General features: G+C 40.9%; 1 protein-coding gene across 1 annotated transcript in view; it reads left to right on the plus strand.

Annotated features, from left to right (window-relative positions):
* Positions 1–17816, plus strand: part of ALG1 (ALG1 chitobiosyldiphosphodolichol beta-mannosyltransferase) — a 634420-nt gene that overhangs the window by 439291 nt on the left and 177313 nt on the right. Inside the window, exon 10 of the mRNA XM_044089785.1 lies at positions 6887–6997. Within this exon, the coding sequence (XP_043945720.1) occupies positions 6887–6997 (111 nt within the window). The remainder of the gene's footprint in view (positions 1–6886; positions 6998–17816) is intronic.

Consider the following 17816-nt stretch of genomic DNA (forward strand, 5'->3'; position numbering starts at 1 on the left):
CATGTGCAGGCCCCTATGCCTAAAAAACAAATGATCAAAATGGCTGAAGATTTAATTACTCTAATCAGGGGTAGCCAACCCCCTCCTTCAAAGAGGCCTAGGCCTGAACCTGACTATGAATCTTCTGAACAGGATTCTATTTCTTCTGACTCTTCTTATGACCAGGATTTGTCTATACCTACTTACGAGGAATCTGATGCAGAGGATTCAATTCCTTCTGCTTCTCCCGCTGAGGATTTTTCTTTTGGGGAGACTTTACATACCTTAAGGGAACATTTCCACTGGGAAAGTCAGGATTTCTCTGAATCCAAAAAGAGGCTTAGGAATTTTCTTCTTCTTCCTCCTCAGCATAGGCCTTTGGCTATACCTCCTGTATTAGACATTCTCCTGTACTAGACATTGTTGATGATGTGTTTTCAGAATCTAGTACGGCTCCTGATTCTCTGCCTCTGGCTCCTTGTAAGCCAGACAGATACTACAGGGTTCTTGACTCCCACAAATTCCTTTTCAAAAATCCTGTTGCGGATCCTGAAACTATTTCTCAAGGCCCCAAGGGCATTAAGGCTTCTACTGCTAAAAATCCTACCCTTTCTGATAGAGGTTCCAGGGTGCTGGATAGATGGGGTAAGAAGGTTTATACTTCTGCAACCTTGGCAATCAGGGCTTTAAACTGTCAATTCCATATGCTAAAATATCAGCAGCATATCATGGGACTGCTAAAACAGAAAATGATGTTGATTTCTGACTGTGTGGAAAATAAAGATTTACAGGATTTATTGCATTCAGTTAAACAAGTTGGAAAACATACTTTGCAATGTGGTTTTGATTTTTTGGAGGCCTCTTGCAGGGCTGCTGTTACTGGGTCTGTGCTTAGAAGGCATGCTTGGCGTAAGGAGCAATCTCTGCCTGTTCATGTTAAAGCAAAATTGTTGGATGCTCCTTTGCAGCAGGGCTGTCTGTTTGGCAATAAGGCTGTAGAAGTTCTAAAAAAAGATGGAAGATAAGGCTAAATCTCTGCAGACTGCGAAAGATTTCTTACAAGTACAACCTCCAAGATTTAGTAGGCACTGGCGTACTAAGAACTGGTCCTTTCCAGTTCCTTCCAGAACCACACAAGCCAGACCCAGATATGCCAAAAGCACCAACTTTCAGTCCCAAGGGACTTTCAGAACTAAGCAATGCGGTGCCTCCTCTTCCAAATCTGGAAGCAACAAGACACCTCCAAGTGGTAAACAGTCTCAATGACTTTCCTTTAAAATTACCAAGCACTTACCTTTTAGCCACCCCTTTAGGGGGAAAACTGGCACTTCATGCAAAAAACTGGCAGCTTATAACCCAGGACAAATTGGTTTTAAATACAGTGTCCCAGGGATACAGGTTTCATTTCCACACGTTGCCAACTCCAAGCGGATGGCCAGACCTGCCCCCAAATCAGTGGGCAGAGGCTCAGAAACAAGTACTTTCCCTCTTAAAAATGGGGGCTATTCAACTAGTACCAGAAGGGAAATAGGGACAAGGTTTCTATTCCAGACTTTTCCTGGTACCCAGAAAAGACAAATCATGGCGTCCAATTCTGGACTTGTCTACTCTAAACACTTTCCTGGACATTCCAGAATTCAAGATGCTGACTCTTCACCAGTTACTTCATATGCTAGGCAAAGATGCCTGGTTGGCAACTCTAGATCTAAAAGAGGCATACCTGCATATCCCAATCAGGGAATCTTGCAGAAGGTACCTCCGCTTCAAAGGAGGCTTTTTGCATTATCAGTTCTCTGCACTGCCCTTTGGCTCATCTACTGCTCCCAAGGTCTTTACAAAGTGCCTGGCTCCAGTAATTGCATTTTGCAGGCAAAGAAATATTCAAATATATCCATACCTGGACAATTGTCTAATTCAGGCAGAAAACAAGGCCATTCTTCTAAAACATCTGGCGTTTGTAAAAAGGGTTCTAACTTGTCTAAGGTACACCATAAACGAAAATAAATCACAACTAGTACCCTCTCAAAAATAACATTCCTTGGTGCAAGCTTGAATACAACTGCCCAGATCACTTACCTTGCGCCAGAAAAGCAAATTCAGTTGGTGACTTACTTCAAACAGGTGGCCACAGAAACCCTGCTATCAGCAAGGCAAATACTGCAAGCCTTGGGGTTCATAGCCTCCTGCATTCTTGTAATTCCATATGCAGGACTGCATATGAGGAAACTTCAGTGGTACTTAAAAAGTTTATGGAGTCAACCTTCTCACAGCCTGGAAACAATGATTCCTGTCATACCTTGCCTGCAGCTAGAGTTCCTTTGGTAGGCAGAGGCCTGCCACCAAAACAAGGGACTGCCATTCACACTACCCCCTGCCGCCCAAACCCTAACTACAGACGCATCAGACTATGCATGGGGGGGGGGGTTCATCTGGCAGGGAAATGCATTCAGGGCAAATGGAGCTCTAATCAAATGCACCTTCATATCAATCACAAAGAAATGCTAGCTGTACAGAAAGCACTGACAGTCTTCAAGGACTACCTTCTTCCAGGACAACTAATGGTAAAGATGGACAACACCACAGTTATGTGGTACTAAACAAGCAGGGGGGTACACATTCCTACCTCCTCTGCAGACAAGCCATGGCATTGTGGAACACGTCCTTGAGCTATCAAGTACAACTAAAAGCCCAGTTCTTGCCAGGAAAGCTGAATATTTTGGCAGATCATCTAAGCAGAAATCTCATGGACCCAAAAGAATGGAAACTGGAACCACAAATTTTCAACATGTTGACACGCAAATGGGGGAGCCCAGACATAGATCTCTTTGCCTCACCCCAGAACTACCAGTTGGACAAATTTTGCACAAGAACTCCCCACAAAAAAGCCTGGAAAGTGGATGCTCTGTCCATCAGCTGGGAAAACCTATCAGTCTATGCTTTTCCCCCCTCTGCCTTTGCTCTCCAAAGTTCTACTAAAAGTCAAACAGGACAAACCAAAGATGATTTTGCTTGCTCCAGACTGGCCTCGCCAACACTGGTACCCACTCCTACGCAGTCTGTCACAACTTTCTCCATAGCAACTGTCTCAGGCACCTTCCTTACTGTCTCAGCAGAACAACCTAATTCTGCACCCTCAGCTCCAAACATTGAATCTTGCAGCCTGGCTAATCACTTAAATTCTCCCTTAGCATCCCTCAGCAAACCTGTGATGGATGTAATTTTGGAGGCGAGAAGACCTAGTATCAGAAAATCTTATGCTGACAAATGGAAAAGATTCTGTGCCTGGAATCAATCTCAAGGGATGACCACAGCAGTGCCCAATTTACCTCAGATTTTGCAGTACTTAACTGAGATGCTTCACAAGGGCCTATCTTTTTCCTCCATAAAAATCCATGCCTCAGCCATTTCAGCTCATTACAACACAGACCCCCCCCCATCCTCTGTTAAAGCAGTATCTCAGAGAGGCCAAAAACCTATGGCCACCCAGGAGAGCTCCAACCCCTGCCTGGGACCTTAACTTTGTATTGGAAAAACACACTCTACCTCCTTTGAAGCCAGCTGCTACTGCAGACTTAAAATTCCTTTCCTGGAAAACAGCCTTCCTTTTAGCAATCACTTCGGCTAGAAGGATTTCTGAATTACAGGCCCTTATGGCAGTGGGGCCTTCTCATTTTTCATGCGGACAGGGTGTCACTCAGGACCAACCCATCTTTCATGCCCAAGGTGGTATCCAGTGTGGTTCTTAATCAGTCCATTAATTTGCCAACTTTCTTTCCCAATCCACAGAACAAATGGTAGCGGATTCTGCATTCATTGGATGTACACAGACAACTAAGATTTTACTTGGACAGGACTAAATCTCGAAGAAAATCTGAACAACTGTTGGTAGCATTTGCTGCAGGGGCAGAGCGGAAGGCTATTTCAAAGCAAACTATTTCCAAATGGATAAGCCATTGCATTCATTTCTGCTATAAGCACCATGGAAAACCTATCCCCCAGGGGATCAGATCCCATTCCACCAGGGCTGCATCTATTTCTACAGCTTTTCTCAGAGGTGTTCCTACCAGGGATATTCTTGAAGCTGCTACCTGGAGTTCAGTTCATACTTTCACCAAGCATTATCACTTAGCAATTTTCTCTAAATCCAGAGCTGGCTTTGCCACTGCTGTTTTGCAGGGCCTTATAGCTGGTCCTAATTCTGTATAAATCCATCCTCCCAACCTTAGCTTTGGGAATCTACCCAAATGTAATGACTGCAACAGTGAAACATGAAGAACATAGTACAGTTGTGTACACTTACCATAAATGTAGATGTTCGAGTGTATTCACTGTTGCAGTCCTGGTTGCCCTCCCTCCAGCCCCCTGTTTTTTCTCTTACTATGCCTCTCTTTTATTTTTCTACACTTAAAAGTCTTTTTGGTGTATTTGCTTTTGTTTGGAGGTATATATTTTTGTGTTTAAAATGATTTATATATTTTGCTCCCAATTTGGGGGGCACCTGACATCTGGGGCAAGAAAAACTGATGTAATGGCATCGGCTGCATTTTTATACCCCTGACGATCTGCTGTCATGGAAGAAAGGACAGCATCTGACGCAGGACCCAAGACTTTGTTAATCAGGCCGACTGAGGGCAGCCTGCCAGCAGATTACCCAAATGTAATGACTGCAACAGTGAATACACTCAAACATCTACATTTATGGTAAGTGTACACAACTGTACTTTCTCAATTCTTCTTTCCCCATGTATCAGTCAATAAAGTGCAGAATTTCATGTTAGTTAACCTTAATGGTTAAGGGCTATTGTAGCCAAATTACAAGGTAGACTTTTGGATAAATTCAGTTGTGTATTATATTGAGAAAATGTCCAAATTTCTTATCCGGATCAGGACTTCCCATGAAGAAAAATGTTGAAGAAAAAGATAACTGAAGGTCTTTAGCAGTTGCTTCACGTATGAACATTTCAAATTTGAGGGTTATGTTTTTCAAGCTCTATGCTGTATTCATTTCCTTTGTATTGATACTATTACCATCACACTTCTGTCCCTTCTACACTTGTCTTACTCTCACTGAATCCTCTGATATCTTTCCATCTATCTCATTCTTGCTAATTTCTCTTCAGAAAATATTTTATGTCTGACACTGTTAGCATCTCCCATGTACTTGTTCGTTTTTTTGTGTTATTTACTTTGTACTTGATTTCTAAGGGCTTGTTTGCATTTCTAAAGTTTTAGTAATTGACTAAACTTGTGCCACTGTATTCTTCACTTTCATAGCGCAACCATGCTGAGCCAGGAAATAGTCTAATTTTATGTATTGTTTACTTGATTTGTCATAATATGATTGCTTGTATTTAATTAATGTATTTTTTCTGCTTTTATCATTATGTTCTTCGTTTAGGTTGTATACCCTGTTCTGAGTTTGAAAATGGTACACTGGGATCAGCACTCTACCCCAGTCAGCAAATGAGTAAATAAAATAAATATATAATTCTTAGTGCCTAAGAAATATTAATTTGTATTTGTTTTTTTCACCCAATATTTTTCTTCCTTACAAATGATCATCGTCTGCTGAGTCTGCCAAACCTCCTTTATGCCATGTGTGGAGCCATTGAGAAGATTAAGGCACCCGGTGCAGTGTCATACTGCTGCCAGGGAGTACGTTTACTGAATTCCACACCCCTAACCAACATCTGTGGCAGCACATGGTGGGATGTTCAGTGGGCATCTGGGTTTCCCAGGCTGTCACTTCTGTAAAGGGATTAATGTCAGCAGGATGCCCCTCACTTCCTCAGGCAGCACTAAAAGCTATTGTCTCCACCAGAGAGAACCATGCACTAGTGTGGCTGATGTGCATCCCTCCCACCTCCTTCACAGGAAGGGCATGCCCATTCTCCCTGTCTGTGTTGACAAGCTTCCAAGCTGAGAATCAAAACCAGGTTGCCCTGACTGTAATCTGGGCTTTATCCCTCTATGCTACTGGTGCAGATAACTATTCATTTTAAATGTTCACTTTTTTGTGTTTCTCAGTTGCATATAGTAGTGGAAGGTAGTGTTGCTTTTTTAACATATAGTTCACAATAACAACAGTTCTACAGTTTTTGCATCTTTTTGCTGATTGCTTTTTACAAGAGTTTTTGTGTTATTACTGTGTATGATTAGTACAATAGTTCATAATAAATATTCATTTTAATTTGTCATCCTCTTTTGTATGTTATTACATTCTGCAAAGTAGTGGAAGCTGGAGCTAGTTTGAATTTAAATTTCATTTCAGGATAGTAACAGTTGGGTCGTGCAGCTTTTTTAATGATTGTTTTGTTTTGTGGCATTTAAAGTTTGTGTTAAGGACTGTGTAAAGTAAATGAAAGAATCAGAAGACTTCACTCTTACACATTTGAATTCAGCATGTTTAATTTTTGAGAAGTTGACATTTGTTCAGTTTATTCAGACGTGCAGAGTAGTGGAGTGCAGAGCTGCATTGTCAGCAAAGTAGTGATAGCTAGTTCTATATTAACTGGCACTTGGGCATTATGAACCATAGGAGTACTTTGCCTTGTGTGTATTTGTAGATGATATCTTTAGTTGCTGGCATTTAATGCTTGTATTAAGGAGTGGTTAAGGAGGAGGAGAATAAAAAAAATGTTTATTAACTACAGAATTTTAAAGTAACCAGAGCAAATCATTGCATCTCATACAGCATTCTGTATTATTACATGCTAATTAAGTATCAGTGCTATTAAAGCCAATTTTCGACACTGACAAATGCTTGTAATTGTAATGCTTATTATACTCAGCACCCAGAGCAGCAAAACAAGGCATTGTTGCAATGTAACCTGCAGTTAAAGGATAGCAGTTACAGGAGCATCATGCATGTGGTTGTTTACTTTGTGTCTGCTTATGCTTTTTACAGGAAAGGGTCCTCTGAAAGATTACTATGGGAAGCAGATCGAACAACTACAGCTAAAACATGTTCAGTTCTGTACCCCATGGCTGGAAGCAGAAGATTATCCTGTATTGCTAGGTAGGGACATATACATTACTATGATTTCTCTTGTGTCATGTTTCACTTTTATTTAAAAAAAGAACAAAGAGGTGTATATGCATTAAGATGCATGCATGAGCATACACGATATAAACTAGTGGTGTAGTTGTTCTTTTTTAGTCTTAGTTTTTGGATATGTCTGAAAATGAAATTTAAAAAAGAAGGCTTGAAAGTTAAGTTTAGAAAACAAAAACAGCTGTGACATTAAAATCTGAATCGTGTGGAAAAAAAGCTTTTTTGTTTTGTTCATTTCTCATGCTTTCCCTATGCTACGTGTAGCTACTGCTAGAATAGTTGAAAGACTGGGACTCTAGGCTTTCCTGTAAGCTTGATTTATTATCCCTTTCTTCACAGTACTCACTTAGAGAGCATGCAGTCCACCTGGGCAAGGTTTTACTTTCCAACTGCTGTGACTGATTGCATGGGTAATATATTCAAGCATACTGCAGTTCCACTGGGATGTCATGTCTCAGATCTTTTATGTAGTTGAAAAAATGAAGAGCCGTCATGGGTTTACTTCAAAAATATTTCCTTATTTTGTTACATACTGAAATGTAAACTCATTAATTTTCTTGAAGACAAATGAGTGCATTTAATGACTGTGCTATAATTAAGAGATTATTAATTTTCCCATGTAAGTAGTTTGGACAGAAGGTGCTGTGAACACAGTGTCTTGTAAATTTCAGAACCTGTATGGATCACTGTATCTGAAACAACCCTGGAGTACAAGTGGGTTAACTATTCCTGTTTGTTATGTAATAGTCAGTCTGATATTGTCAGCCTTAATTCTGTCCTCACAAATGGGTTCAGATCTGATCCATCAGATCCGACTTGGCCAGTGCTACAGCTCGTAGCCACCAGATCTTTCGAGCGTCTCCTTTACCAACAGTGCACCTTGCCAAATAACTCAGATGTCGTTTTTCACTTCTAGTTAATGGACACGGTCTATCAATCTCTCTCGAGCCAATTAGATAAGTACAGTTTTTTTTCTTAAAACTCTATCAACAGTTTTTTCTCCATAGTTTACATTATACCTTTTTAACCCTTACTGTTTTTACTGTTTGTATTTTCAAACTTTTTCTTTTCTCTCTTGCCCTTACAACTTGGTTGTATTTCCAACATACCATTGTTGGTATTTCCTTGCTTCTCCTTCTCTGTTGAACTGGAGGGTTGTAATCTTTTTGTTTACTTTCCTTCACTCACCCTCTTTCTTACAGCCTGGTCATAATTCTGATTACCATTGGTGGTATTCCTTCTCCTTCCTTCTTCAGCCTGTTTAAAAAAAAAAAAGTTACTTACTGTTTTCTTTATATTCTCACCTTAAATTTTTGATCTTTAGTCATTGTAGAAATGATGAGTGACAAACCTGCAGGATTCAAAAAATGTTCCAAATGCAGACGTAGGCAGACGCACACTCCCTTTGAGTATACTGCCTGGGTCCATTACACCTACAGGAGGATTGCGCAATTTGTCACAGATTCATTCCACGAGCATTAACAGAATGTAAAAATTAATTTTAAAAGATCTTCTTTCCTTCCTTTGGAGAAGCCATATCCCAGTCTCCAAAGTCAAAGCCGTCCACATCATCAAAGTCCTCCTCTGACTCTTCAAGGAAATGGACTGCTAAACTTCCAGTCTCAACCCCAGAATAGAAAAAGACAAAACTTCGGGATCCGACTGTTATTTCAGATCCTACAACCTCAAAAAAACATGTTCAATTGCTCTGGCTCTATCAAAGTCAAATCAGACACAACCACCGGATCAGATTCAATCTTCGGAGACTCTCTTTTGTTCTCTCACTAGATACTGTCCATTGGTTGACCCAGTACCAGACAGGCTTCCATCTCCTTTTCTGCAGAGACCAGCATCCTGCTCCATTTATTCTCCTCTTTCTTCTAGAAGTCTTACAGAAGAAGATGTGGAGAGAGTGGTGAGAAAGATTCTTTCGGCTCAGAGGTAGTTTGGTCTTCCTTCAGCGCCTACTCATCTGAGTCATGTAGTCCGACCTTCCACCACACCACCCCTTAAATTTCCTCTTCTAACACTATCTGCTGTCTTAGAGTTCCAGGATCCCAGTTGCCTGGATCCATCAGTCACAGATCTGAGGATCTCCATATCATCGGATCTGACATCTTCTCTGAAACCTCCTATCTTTTTAGATCAGGAGAGCTCTTGGAGCCGAAGCCTGCCTGCCGGATCCGGGGTTCAGCATTCGATCCTGAAGTTTTCAGAACCATCTCTGTTCCTTGGTGCCTCTACACTGGACAGTTTGGCTCTGGCTTCGTCCTAGGGGGCGGTGCTGACGGATCGGAGAGAGGTGATGATTCAGAATAGAGCCTCTCTCTGTGTCCGAGCTCTGCCTTTGAGGCTGTGAAGAGAGTGTTCTCTGCTTCGGCAGCTCTGATGGAGCCTTCCCACTTGGATCCTACCCATTCCATAATGCCCAGCACCTGGAGCCTCAACTGCTCCCTACACGGGGGCATCTTGTACCGAAACCTCATGTTTCCTCTTGGGTAATTGTGATGTCCTCTTCCAAGACTTCCGCAGATCATCCCACTGAGGAAGCATCCAGGAAAAGGATGTGCAAGAGGAAGCACCTAGAACTCCCCACAGGAGTTAACCACCAAAGACGGATTTTGACAAAGGCTAATGGTCCCCACGGTCACCTCCTGAAGATGTCTAGAGAGTCTGAAACAGAGAGGTGGCTGGACATCCTCCAACCCTACGCCGGAGGAATCCATTCTTCTAGAGGTTTTTGGTACAGGACCCTCTACTTCCTGGGTGACTCTGCCCACTGCACTGCCAAGCTCATAGACATGATCTGTAAGCAAGCATGGAAGGAGACTGACTCCATCTACCCAATACCTTGGAGACCGGATAGGATAATAGCACCACCTACGTACAGGCAGTTTTGAGGAAAAGGGGTTCCAGTTGATGCCATGGTCAATGTCGTGGCCATAAAGAAGGAACTAGCTGACGAGAGTTCCACTGTCCATCTCCCCAACAGGGAGATGCGGGCAATGGACAGACTGGGAAGCGTGTCTCTGTTTCAGTGCCCTTTGCATTATGATTGAGCTATATGGCACATTTTGTTAGACTTCAGAGAGATTTGACCAAAGAGTTATCAAATACTCACTCAGGAACTGTATCTGTAGAAGTTAAGGATTCAGAAACTTCTCCATTGGCACCCCTACAGGCTATTTCCAGTAGCTCCATGAAGTTAATTTCCAACATAGTGAAGAAACCTCAAGAGCAGTGGGTTCATGCATTTTCATAAGGAGGCATGCCTGGATGCACTTACCTGACTTTCCGGAGCCATTTAAGTCCAATTTTGCCAATGCTTCCTTTGAGGGAACTACTGTTTTTGGCCCTGAAGTGAAAGAAATGCTGTCCAGGTGTGAGAAAGATGGTAAGACTGTCTGCTGTGGGCATAGGTTTTTCAGCCCCCCAGAGATTCTTCTCCAGAAATCAACAGAGTGGCCGGAAAATGTGTTTCAAAAAATCCCAAGGTCCATTCCATGACACAGATAGAGAAAGTAGTCCCCAAGGTAGAGGGGCCAACTCCAGTGGAGGTCGTCACCCTCGTGGCAGAGGTGGCCCGCAAAACTAGGGTTCACAAGAATCTTTCTTCGATAAACCCTACTAGCCCTCCTGAATGGAGGCCCGTCTGTCGACCTCTGGAGACAGACGGGGGAAGTTTGTTCCTGCACCAGAGAGCCTAGCTAGAATTAACAAAAGATACTTGGGTGCAGAGGAATATATCCAGAGGTTATATAATACGATTTTCCCTTCCACCCCCAATTCCTAGGAAAATCTCCAGTGTTTCACCCAGTCAGAGAGATCAAGCAGCGGTTCAGACTCACTCAAAAGCTGCTAGAAAAAGAGTCATCCAAGAGGTCCCGCCAGGCCAGATAGGATCCGGAACTTACTCAAGGTTCTTTTTAGTGCCAAAAAACACAAGGGACTGAAGACCAATCTTGGATCTCACAAATCTGAACAAATCTGTGTGTCAAACCAAGTTCAGGATGATCACAGTTCAGTCCATTCTCCCTTTTGTGGGCAAGGATGACTGAATGCGCTCGATAGAGCTCCAGGACGTCCCCTGTCACATAAAGATGAACAGGCGGTCCAGGAAGTACATACAGTTCCATCTGGGAGCCATTCATTACCAATTCAGAGTACTGTCCTTTGGACTCACCACAACCCCCAGGGTGTTCAAATGTATGGCGGTAGTAGCAGCACACCTCAGACTATAGGGATTCTGGGTGTTTCCCTACCTAGACAACTGTCTCATTACCGGTCCGACCAGGCGTCCACTCATACTGTCGAGATTTGGTTCTCTACACCTCTGCTGTCCTCAGAATAACCATAAACTACAACAAATCACAACTTCAACCAACTCAGACATTGGAATTTATTGGAGCACTGCTCAACACAGATGGCCATTGCTTGCCTTCCACCACTCCGAGTTCTAACTATAAGGTCACAGGTCAAGATGGTTGTAGACAGTACATCAGTCTCAGTCTTCACAGTCCTCCACACTCTTGTGTCTTATGGCTGCAGTGATAACCTTAGTTCCGTTGGCCAAGTTTTGCATGTGGCTCCTACAGTGGATGCTGGCTACTCAATGGTCAGTCTTCCATCAGTCAGTGTCATGCCAAATAAAAATTACCAACACTTGCAAAAAAGATCTTTATTGGTGGATCTAGTACAATCAGCTGCTCCATGGCTGTCCATTCATTCCCTAACAGCCCAAGGCCATAGTGACCACGGATGCTTCCCAGAAAGGGTGAGGGGGCATTATCTGGGGAAGACAGTCCAGGGTACTTGGTCCCCCCGAAGATGCCAGTTTGCATATAAATGCCCTAGAGTTGAGAGCTGTGCTCTTGGTGTTGCGAGCATTTCAAGATGTTCTTCCCTCTGGGATGATTGCAGTTCAGATGGACAACATGTCAGTCATCTGGTATATCAACAAACGGGGAAACCAGATCTTTACCCACTGTGTTGAGAAGCACTCAAGATCTGACAATGGGCAATCTCTTCAGACCACTTTCTTTTAGCGATGCACATTCCGGGAAGATTCAGCATGATTGCAGACAAGCTGAGAAGGTGCATCCTACTTCCACACGAGTGGTCCCTCATCGAGAAGGTGGAGGACAAGATTTTCCATCGATTGGGCCAGCCATGCTGCTATCTTTTTGCCTCTCCCCAAAACAACAAGTGCAGCAACTACTTTGCCCTGATTTCCCCACTGGCCTGCCAGTCTCTTTTATGCATTCCAACCAACCCCATTGATTTCATAATTTCTGCAGAAAGATGCCAGGTCAAAGAGCACAGTGATTCTCATTGCCCTGTACTGGCCTCGACAAATTGGTTTTCCCTTTCTATGACCTCACGTGGTTTAACTACCATGGAACCTAGATCTGACTTTGGACCTCATGTCTCACCCGACGAGCATGTCACACCCAGATATTCCAAACCTTAAGCTGACCGCTTGATTTCCTCCTCCTCCTTCTTCTGTGGTGTTTGTTCACAGGACATTTAATCAGATATAATTGAAAATGAAATCCAACAAATTTAGACTTGTTTCAGTTCCCCAAAAAAAAAAAATTCAAAGAGCTGACATTGGGAGACTGGCAGTTAGCAACTTTTGGGACTTTTGCTTCTGTTATTATAAGCGTGTCTGTTTTTTTGTGTTTGTCATCCCTGTGCTCTGGTGTATGTATGCCTCATGATGGTGCTAACTTTTCGCAGGCAAATTCTGGATCTTGATCACTAAATTCATCTTAGAAAAGTTGTTGCTTTTGATGCCCAAGTGCTTTTTAGTTTACTTTTATTTATTTTATAATAAAAGCAATGTAGCACGTAGTGATTGTCCACATAACGTATAAAATTGCTTGATCGATCATATAAAATAAATTGAAGATCAGAGAAACATTGCTGTAACAGCCTCGCAACATGTTGTTTTAACAAAGAATCACAAAACCCCCTATCATCTGGTTAAAATTATCTCCCACCCTCTATAACGTAACCTAATTCACCCTCCTGCAGTTATGTTAAAGTTTTTCTTTCTAACTTCCTGAGTCACTTGCATGTTCCTTACTGCCAACTCATTCAGTTTCCGTGTCCCCTTCCTTTCCACCCTTTAGCATTAACACACCTTACTCAAACCCACATGAATATTTGCACTTTCTCCTCTTCCTGCAAACCCCCCCCCCCCTTGTCCCAAGTGTAGAGAATTCTAATACCTGGGTATTGGCTTCCCTTAAATAACTTCTGCTCCACAGTGACCTTGTTCCTTAAATGGGCAACATGGTTGCAGTCCCAAAATATATGAATGCGACCTGGCTGACCATGCTCACATCTCGTGTAAGACCCATTTCCTAACTTCCAATATTACATATTGCATGAGAGTTCTGTACTATCTAAGCAACCACTTCTGTCACTGATCTCATACTACTGGTGTCAAATTTAACTTTGACAATCTTTCTAGCATTTCTCTATTCCTGTTCTACAAAAAAAAACACCCCTTCAACAGTGGCCTGTCTTAACCTAACTCTCTCCATCTGCCCATAATATTGTGAGAAATTGAGCTTTTTTTTTTTTTAATACAAGACCTCACTGCAAGGGGGGGCTCCTCCACCTCACTCTCTCTCTTTCCTTTCACCCAGTTTCGACATCAAGACCGCTAGGTCTTGAAGTAGCCCCTTCTGCGCTAACTAGCATTTAACAGCAGTAATGAATTGCTGATGTCTCAACCATTCATTTCCTCAAAAAATATTTTTCCTGGAAGACTTTCTCACTCCAAAAATTTCAGATTTACTTGACTGTCCTCACAGTCTTCCACTAAATCTCATACTGCTTTAATTCCTTTAGTTCTTCATCTTCTCCACTTATCCGTAGATTCCCCATCTTCATTTTTTTATTACTGCAGAGAGATTTCCTCAAGAACAGTGACAAAATTATAATAGGGGCGAAACAGGAGTTCACCCAGGGCTGATAGCATCAGGGCGGTCCATATCTCCCCACAAAACGATTTTATCAGCTGGCAGCTATAGCGTGAACATCTTTCTCCATTTTACCAATGTGCAGGAAGAGGAAGCATAGGTTCCACTCCTCCACAGGAAGAGCTGCTATGCAGGAAATGGGAATCCATAAGCATATATGGGTGCTTTTTCAGAGAACAAAATCCACTGTGTGCTTTTGTTTGTTGGAGTATTGATGTAGGCCAGGTCTTTGAGAGAGAACATGTGCATTGTTACAGAGTGGATGGAATTAGGAGCTTTGAGAAGCTGGTTGTGTGTGTGTGTCTGTGTAAATTAAGTTGGAATACTTCAGTTACTGTGTGTGAGTGTGAAACAAATTTGAAATATTTTACTTTGGTCATTATTATTATTAACTGTGGGACACAGACATCTGAGAAGGATGCAGTTGTATTTGTGGGGCTTGGTAATATATGTGGATAAAAATGTCTGACTCTGCTGAGTTGATAAAGTTAAAAAGTCATTAGGCTGTCTGCAGGACTAATGAGCATATTTGTAAAGCAAACTGGAATACTTTGCTGTGGCCATTTTTATCACCATTAGACATGTGATGTGTACACAGTCAATAAAGTGACCATAATTGTGGCCTATGGTTATTGGTGGATTGAAATGGCAGCAGTTTGAGTGGCCTTTTATGGATGAAATGTTCTGAAATGGGTACTTTTGTCATTGGTTCAATAATTTTGTTTTATTGTTTACAGGAAAACATGTTCAAAGTTACAGAGTTCAAGCACACACAAATGTTACTGTATTAAACAAGAAATAAGTCCAAAAAACTCGAACTGGTACCCATAAGTAAAACTTGAACCAGAACCCAGTCAAGGCACCATGAAAAAAAGAAAATCAGCACAGCTCAAAAATAAAACACGAGCTGGTTTTATTGTGAATTAAAGTGCATAAATGCAATTCAAAATACAGCATTTTCATCATTTTTAGTCAGATTTCATCAGATACAAAGAATATTAAGTCAAACCAACCAATATATATACATCTCTATGAGTTTCTCTAATTAAAGCCACCACCAATGAATATTCTCTATTTAACATAACTAATTGCACTTAAGGAACGAAGAACTGCTTAAAATGCTAAGAAGGTGCAAAAAATAAAAGATAAAAAAGTGAAAGCAGGTGACAAGATAAAACCATGAATAATATTGCACACCTTAAAAATATTTATCTCATAAAAACATTAAAAATTGTAAAAACTGGTTAAAATAGCTTAAATAATTAATTTGTTAATACTAAAACCTTCCCATAAACTTCTTGCACCCTCTAGTGATTCCTCTGATAACACTATAAGCATAAAACAAATAGCAGAACCATTTTCCTTTATAATTTAGTGATGTCCATTGCATTTCTTTTTTTGCTAATTGCAAAACTGATTGGGTCATTTATCTGGCCACGTGCAGTTGCTCTGCATTTTATATTGGTCAGACTTCACGTCCGGTCAAATTTAGGATTGCAGAGCATCTTAGTGATGCAAGACACCAGAAAGTTACCAATGCTCTTTATAAACATAATGTTGTACATAGTAATGCGTCCTTCTATTTCACTATTATTGATCAGATCAGGGGCAGTAGATCTAACAAGTTTGGATGGCAACAGACCCTTAACAATATGGAGAAGAAATGGATTATTAAATTGGGTTTATTTTCTTCTGGATTGAATGAGCACCTTTAAATACTACTTGTATTAATATTTTAAGCCTCAACTGCTGACTGTTTAAGAGAATGGGATGTGTTATGCCTAATAATCTCTTTGTTATGTGCTTTTTAGCACTATATTAAATTTATTCTGTTTGCCACAGTCTGCTGGTCTGTATGTTCTTTGAACTGAATTTGTTTGGCACCTTGCAGTTGCCATACAGGCAGGGGCTGTCTTACTTTGCGGTTCCTCTGATAACAACACTATAAGTATAAAAACAAATAGCAGAAGCAATTTCCTTTATAATTTAGCAGCTCTCATTTTTAATATAGGGGCTATGGAAATATAGTCATTAAGTCCTGGTGGAGTGGTGGCCTGCAAAGTTAATTGCCACCTTAACTCCTTGTATTCAGTCTTCTTTTCCCATAGCCCCCCTCTCACTTCTTTTTTAACTTGCTTGCTTACAAAGAGAAAGTGAAATCTGCTTTTGGGTATGTTTTTGTGTGTTTGTACAGAGCATTAGAATTTTTTTGCACTGAATATCATAATAAAGCTCGTAAATCCTTCTCCTTAACTTACGTTCTGTCTTTCTGATGTAGAAGGATTCGCATTCCCCACACAAAACCAAATATATAAGCCCACCTGAGTCACAGTTGTAAAATTGTGTACTTTCAATCCATTTGTTTCTACTTGCTATGAAAACTTTCTCCTTATTGGTAATGTGCACACATTGGGTGCATCTTCCACATTTGTATGTTCCTCTTCTTTTCATTCCTACACTTCCATTGGTTTGAACATTTTCTAAAAGACATTTTATATTTTGAGAATTTCTGTAAACCACTTTGAGGGGCTGTTTAGGAATGTCACCAAGTCAGTAAAGCTAATAAAGTTCATACATTCATTTTCAATTACCTTTCTTACAGGCCCTGAACTGGCATTAAATTCCAACAGTAATGTCTTACTAAAATGTTCCTCCTCCCTAGTTTGCACTGGTGATGTATCATGTGGTATACCCGGGATTGGTTTAAACTTTGACTTTCTACCTTTTGCAACTTCTTTTCTAGCTTCTGTAATCAAGCTACCAGGGTAGCCTCTAGACTTAAATATAAGTTCAAGTAAGTTACTTTCTTCTTCAAAGTCTGCATTCTCAGATACCATCCTGCTAGCCCAGACGTATTGTCCCTTAATGATGTTCCTCTTATAGTGGGCAGGATGCGCACTATTGAAGTGCAGGAAGGAAGTGGAAAATGTTTTCTTTCTAAAGATCTTTGAACTAAACCTGTTATTCTTCATGCAAATCTCGAAGTCAAGAAACTGCAGCTTTTCCCTACTGACTTTGTGTAAATTTTAAAAACGTCATACTGTTTAAATAATCTAAAAATTCTTCTAAAACCTCCAACCCACCTTTCCATAAAATACCTATGTCATCAAGGAACCTCCTATAGAGGTTCCATTGGTCTGAATATTTGGACCATAATACAAATTTCTCTTCCCATTTAGCCAACATTGTTTGCATAAGTTGGGGGGCAGGCTACTCCCATTGCCACTCCTTGTATTTGCTGGTAAAACTCACCCTTAAGAAATATGAAGTTGTACCTTAAAACTAAATCAATTAAATTCAGACTGTCTGTTCATTTCTAGTGAGTTCACCATCTTCAAAAATTATTTCTTCCAACATTTTCATCCCGTCATTTTGTAGGATGCTAGAAAACAGGTCCACTACATCTACTGTCATGAAATATGTATCATCATGTGTAGTTCATCTTTTATATCCCTTAAGAAATCCCATGAGTCTCTCAGGATCACTTCTCTTAAAACACAGTTTTTTAAGTTTAGCATCAACAAATTTTGCCAAGGGTAAAGTCTTGTATCCATCTGCTGACACTGTTGGTCTCAAGGGTGGGTTTAACTCGGCCTTGTGGACTTTAGGGATTCCAAATATTGTGGGTATTTTTGGCTTTGTCACTTTTAAATAATTGTACGTTTTTTGGTCAATCAGACCTTCCCAGAGCATATCATCCAAGACAACATCTATTTTCCTATATGCTATGTTAATTTCATTGATAGAAACACTAGCATATTTATTAGTGTCTTTTAAAACCTCATTCATTT

Source organism: Protopterus annectens, chromosome 12.part0 (genome assembly GCF_019279795.1).
Source record: "Protopterus annectens isolate FY-2018-M chromosome 12.part0, PAN1.0, whole genome shotgun sequence".
Lineage (NCBI taxonomy): Eukaryota > Metazoa > Chordata > Ceratodontiformes > Protopteridae > Protopterus > Protopterus annectens.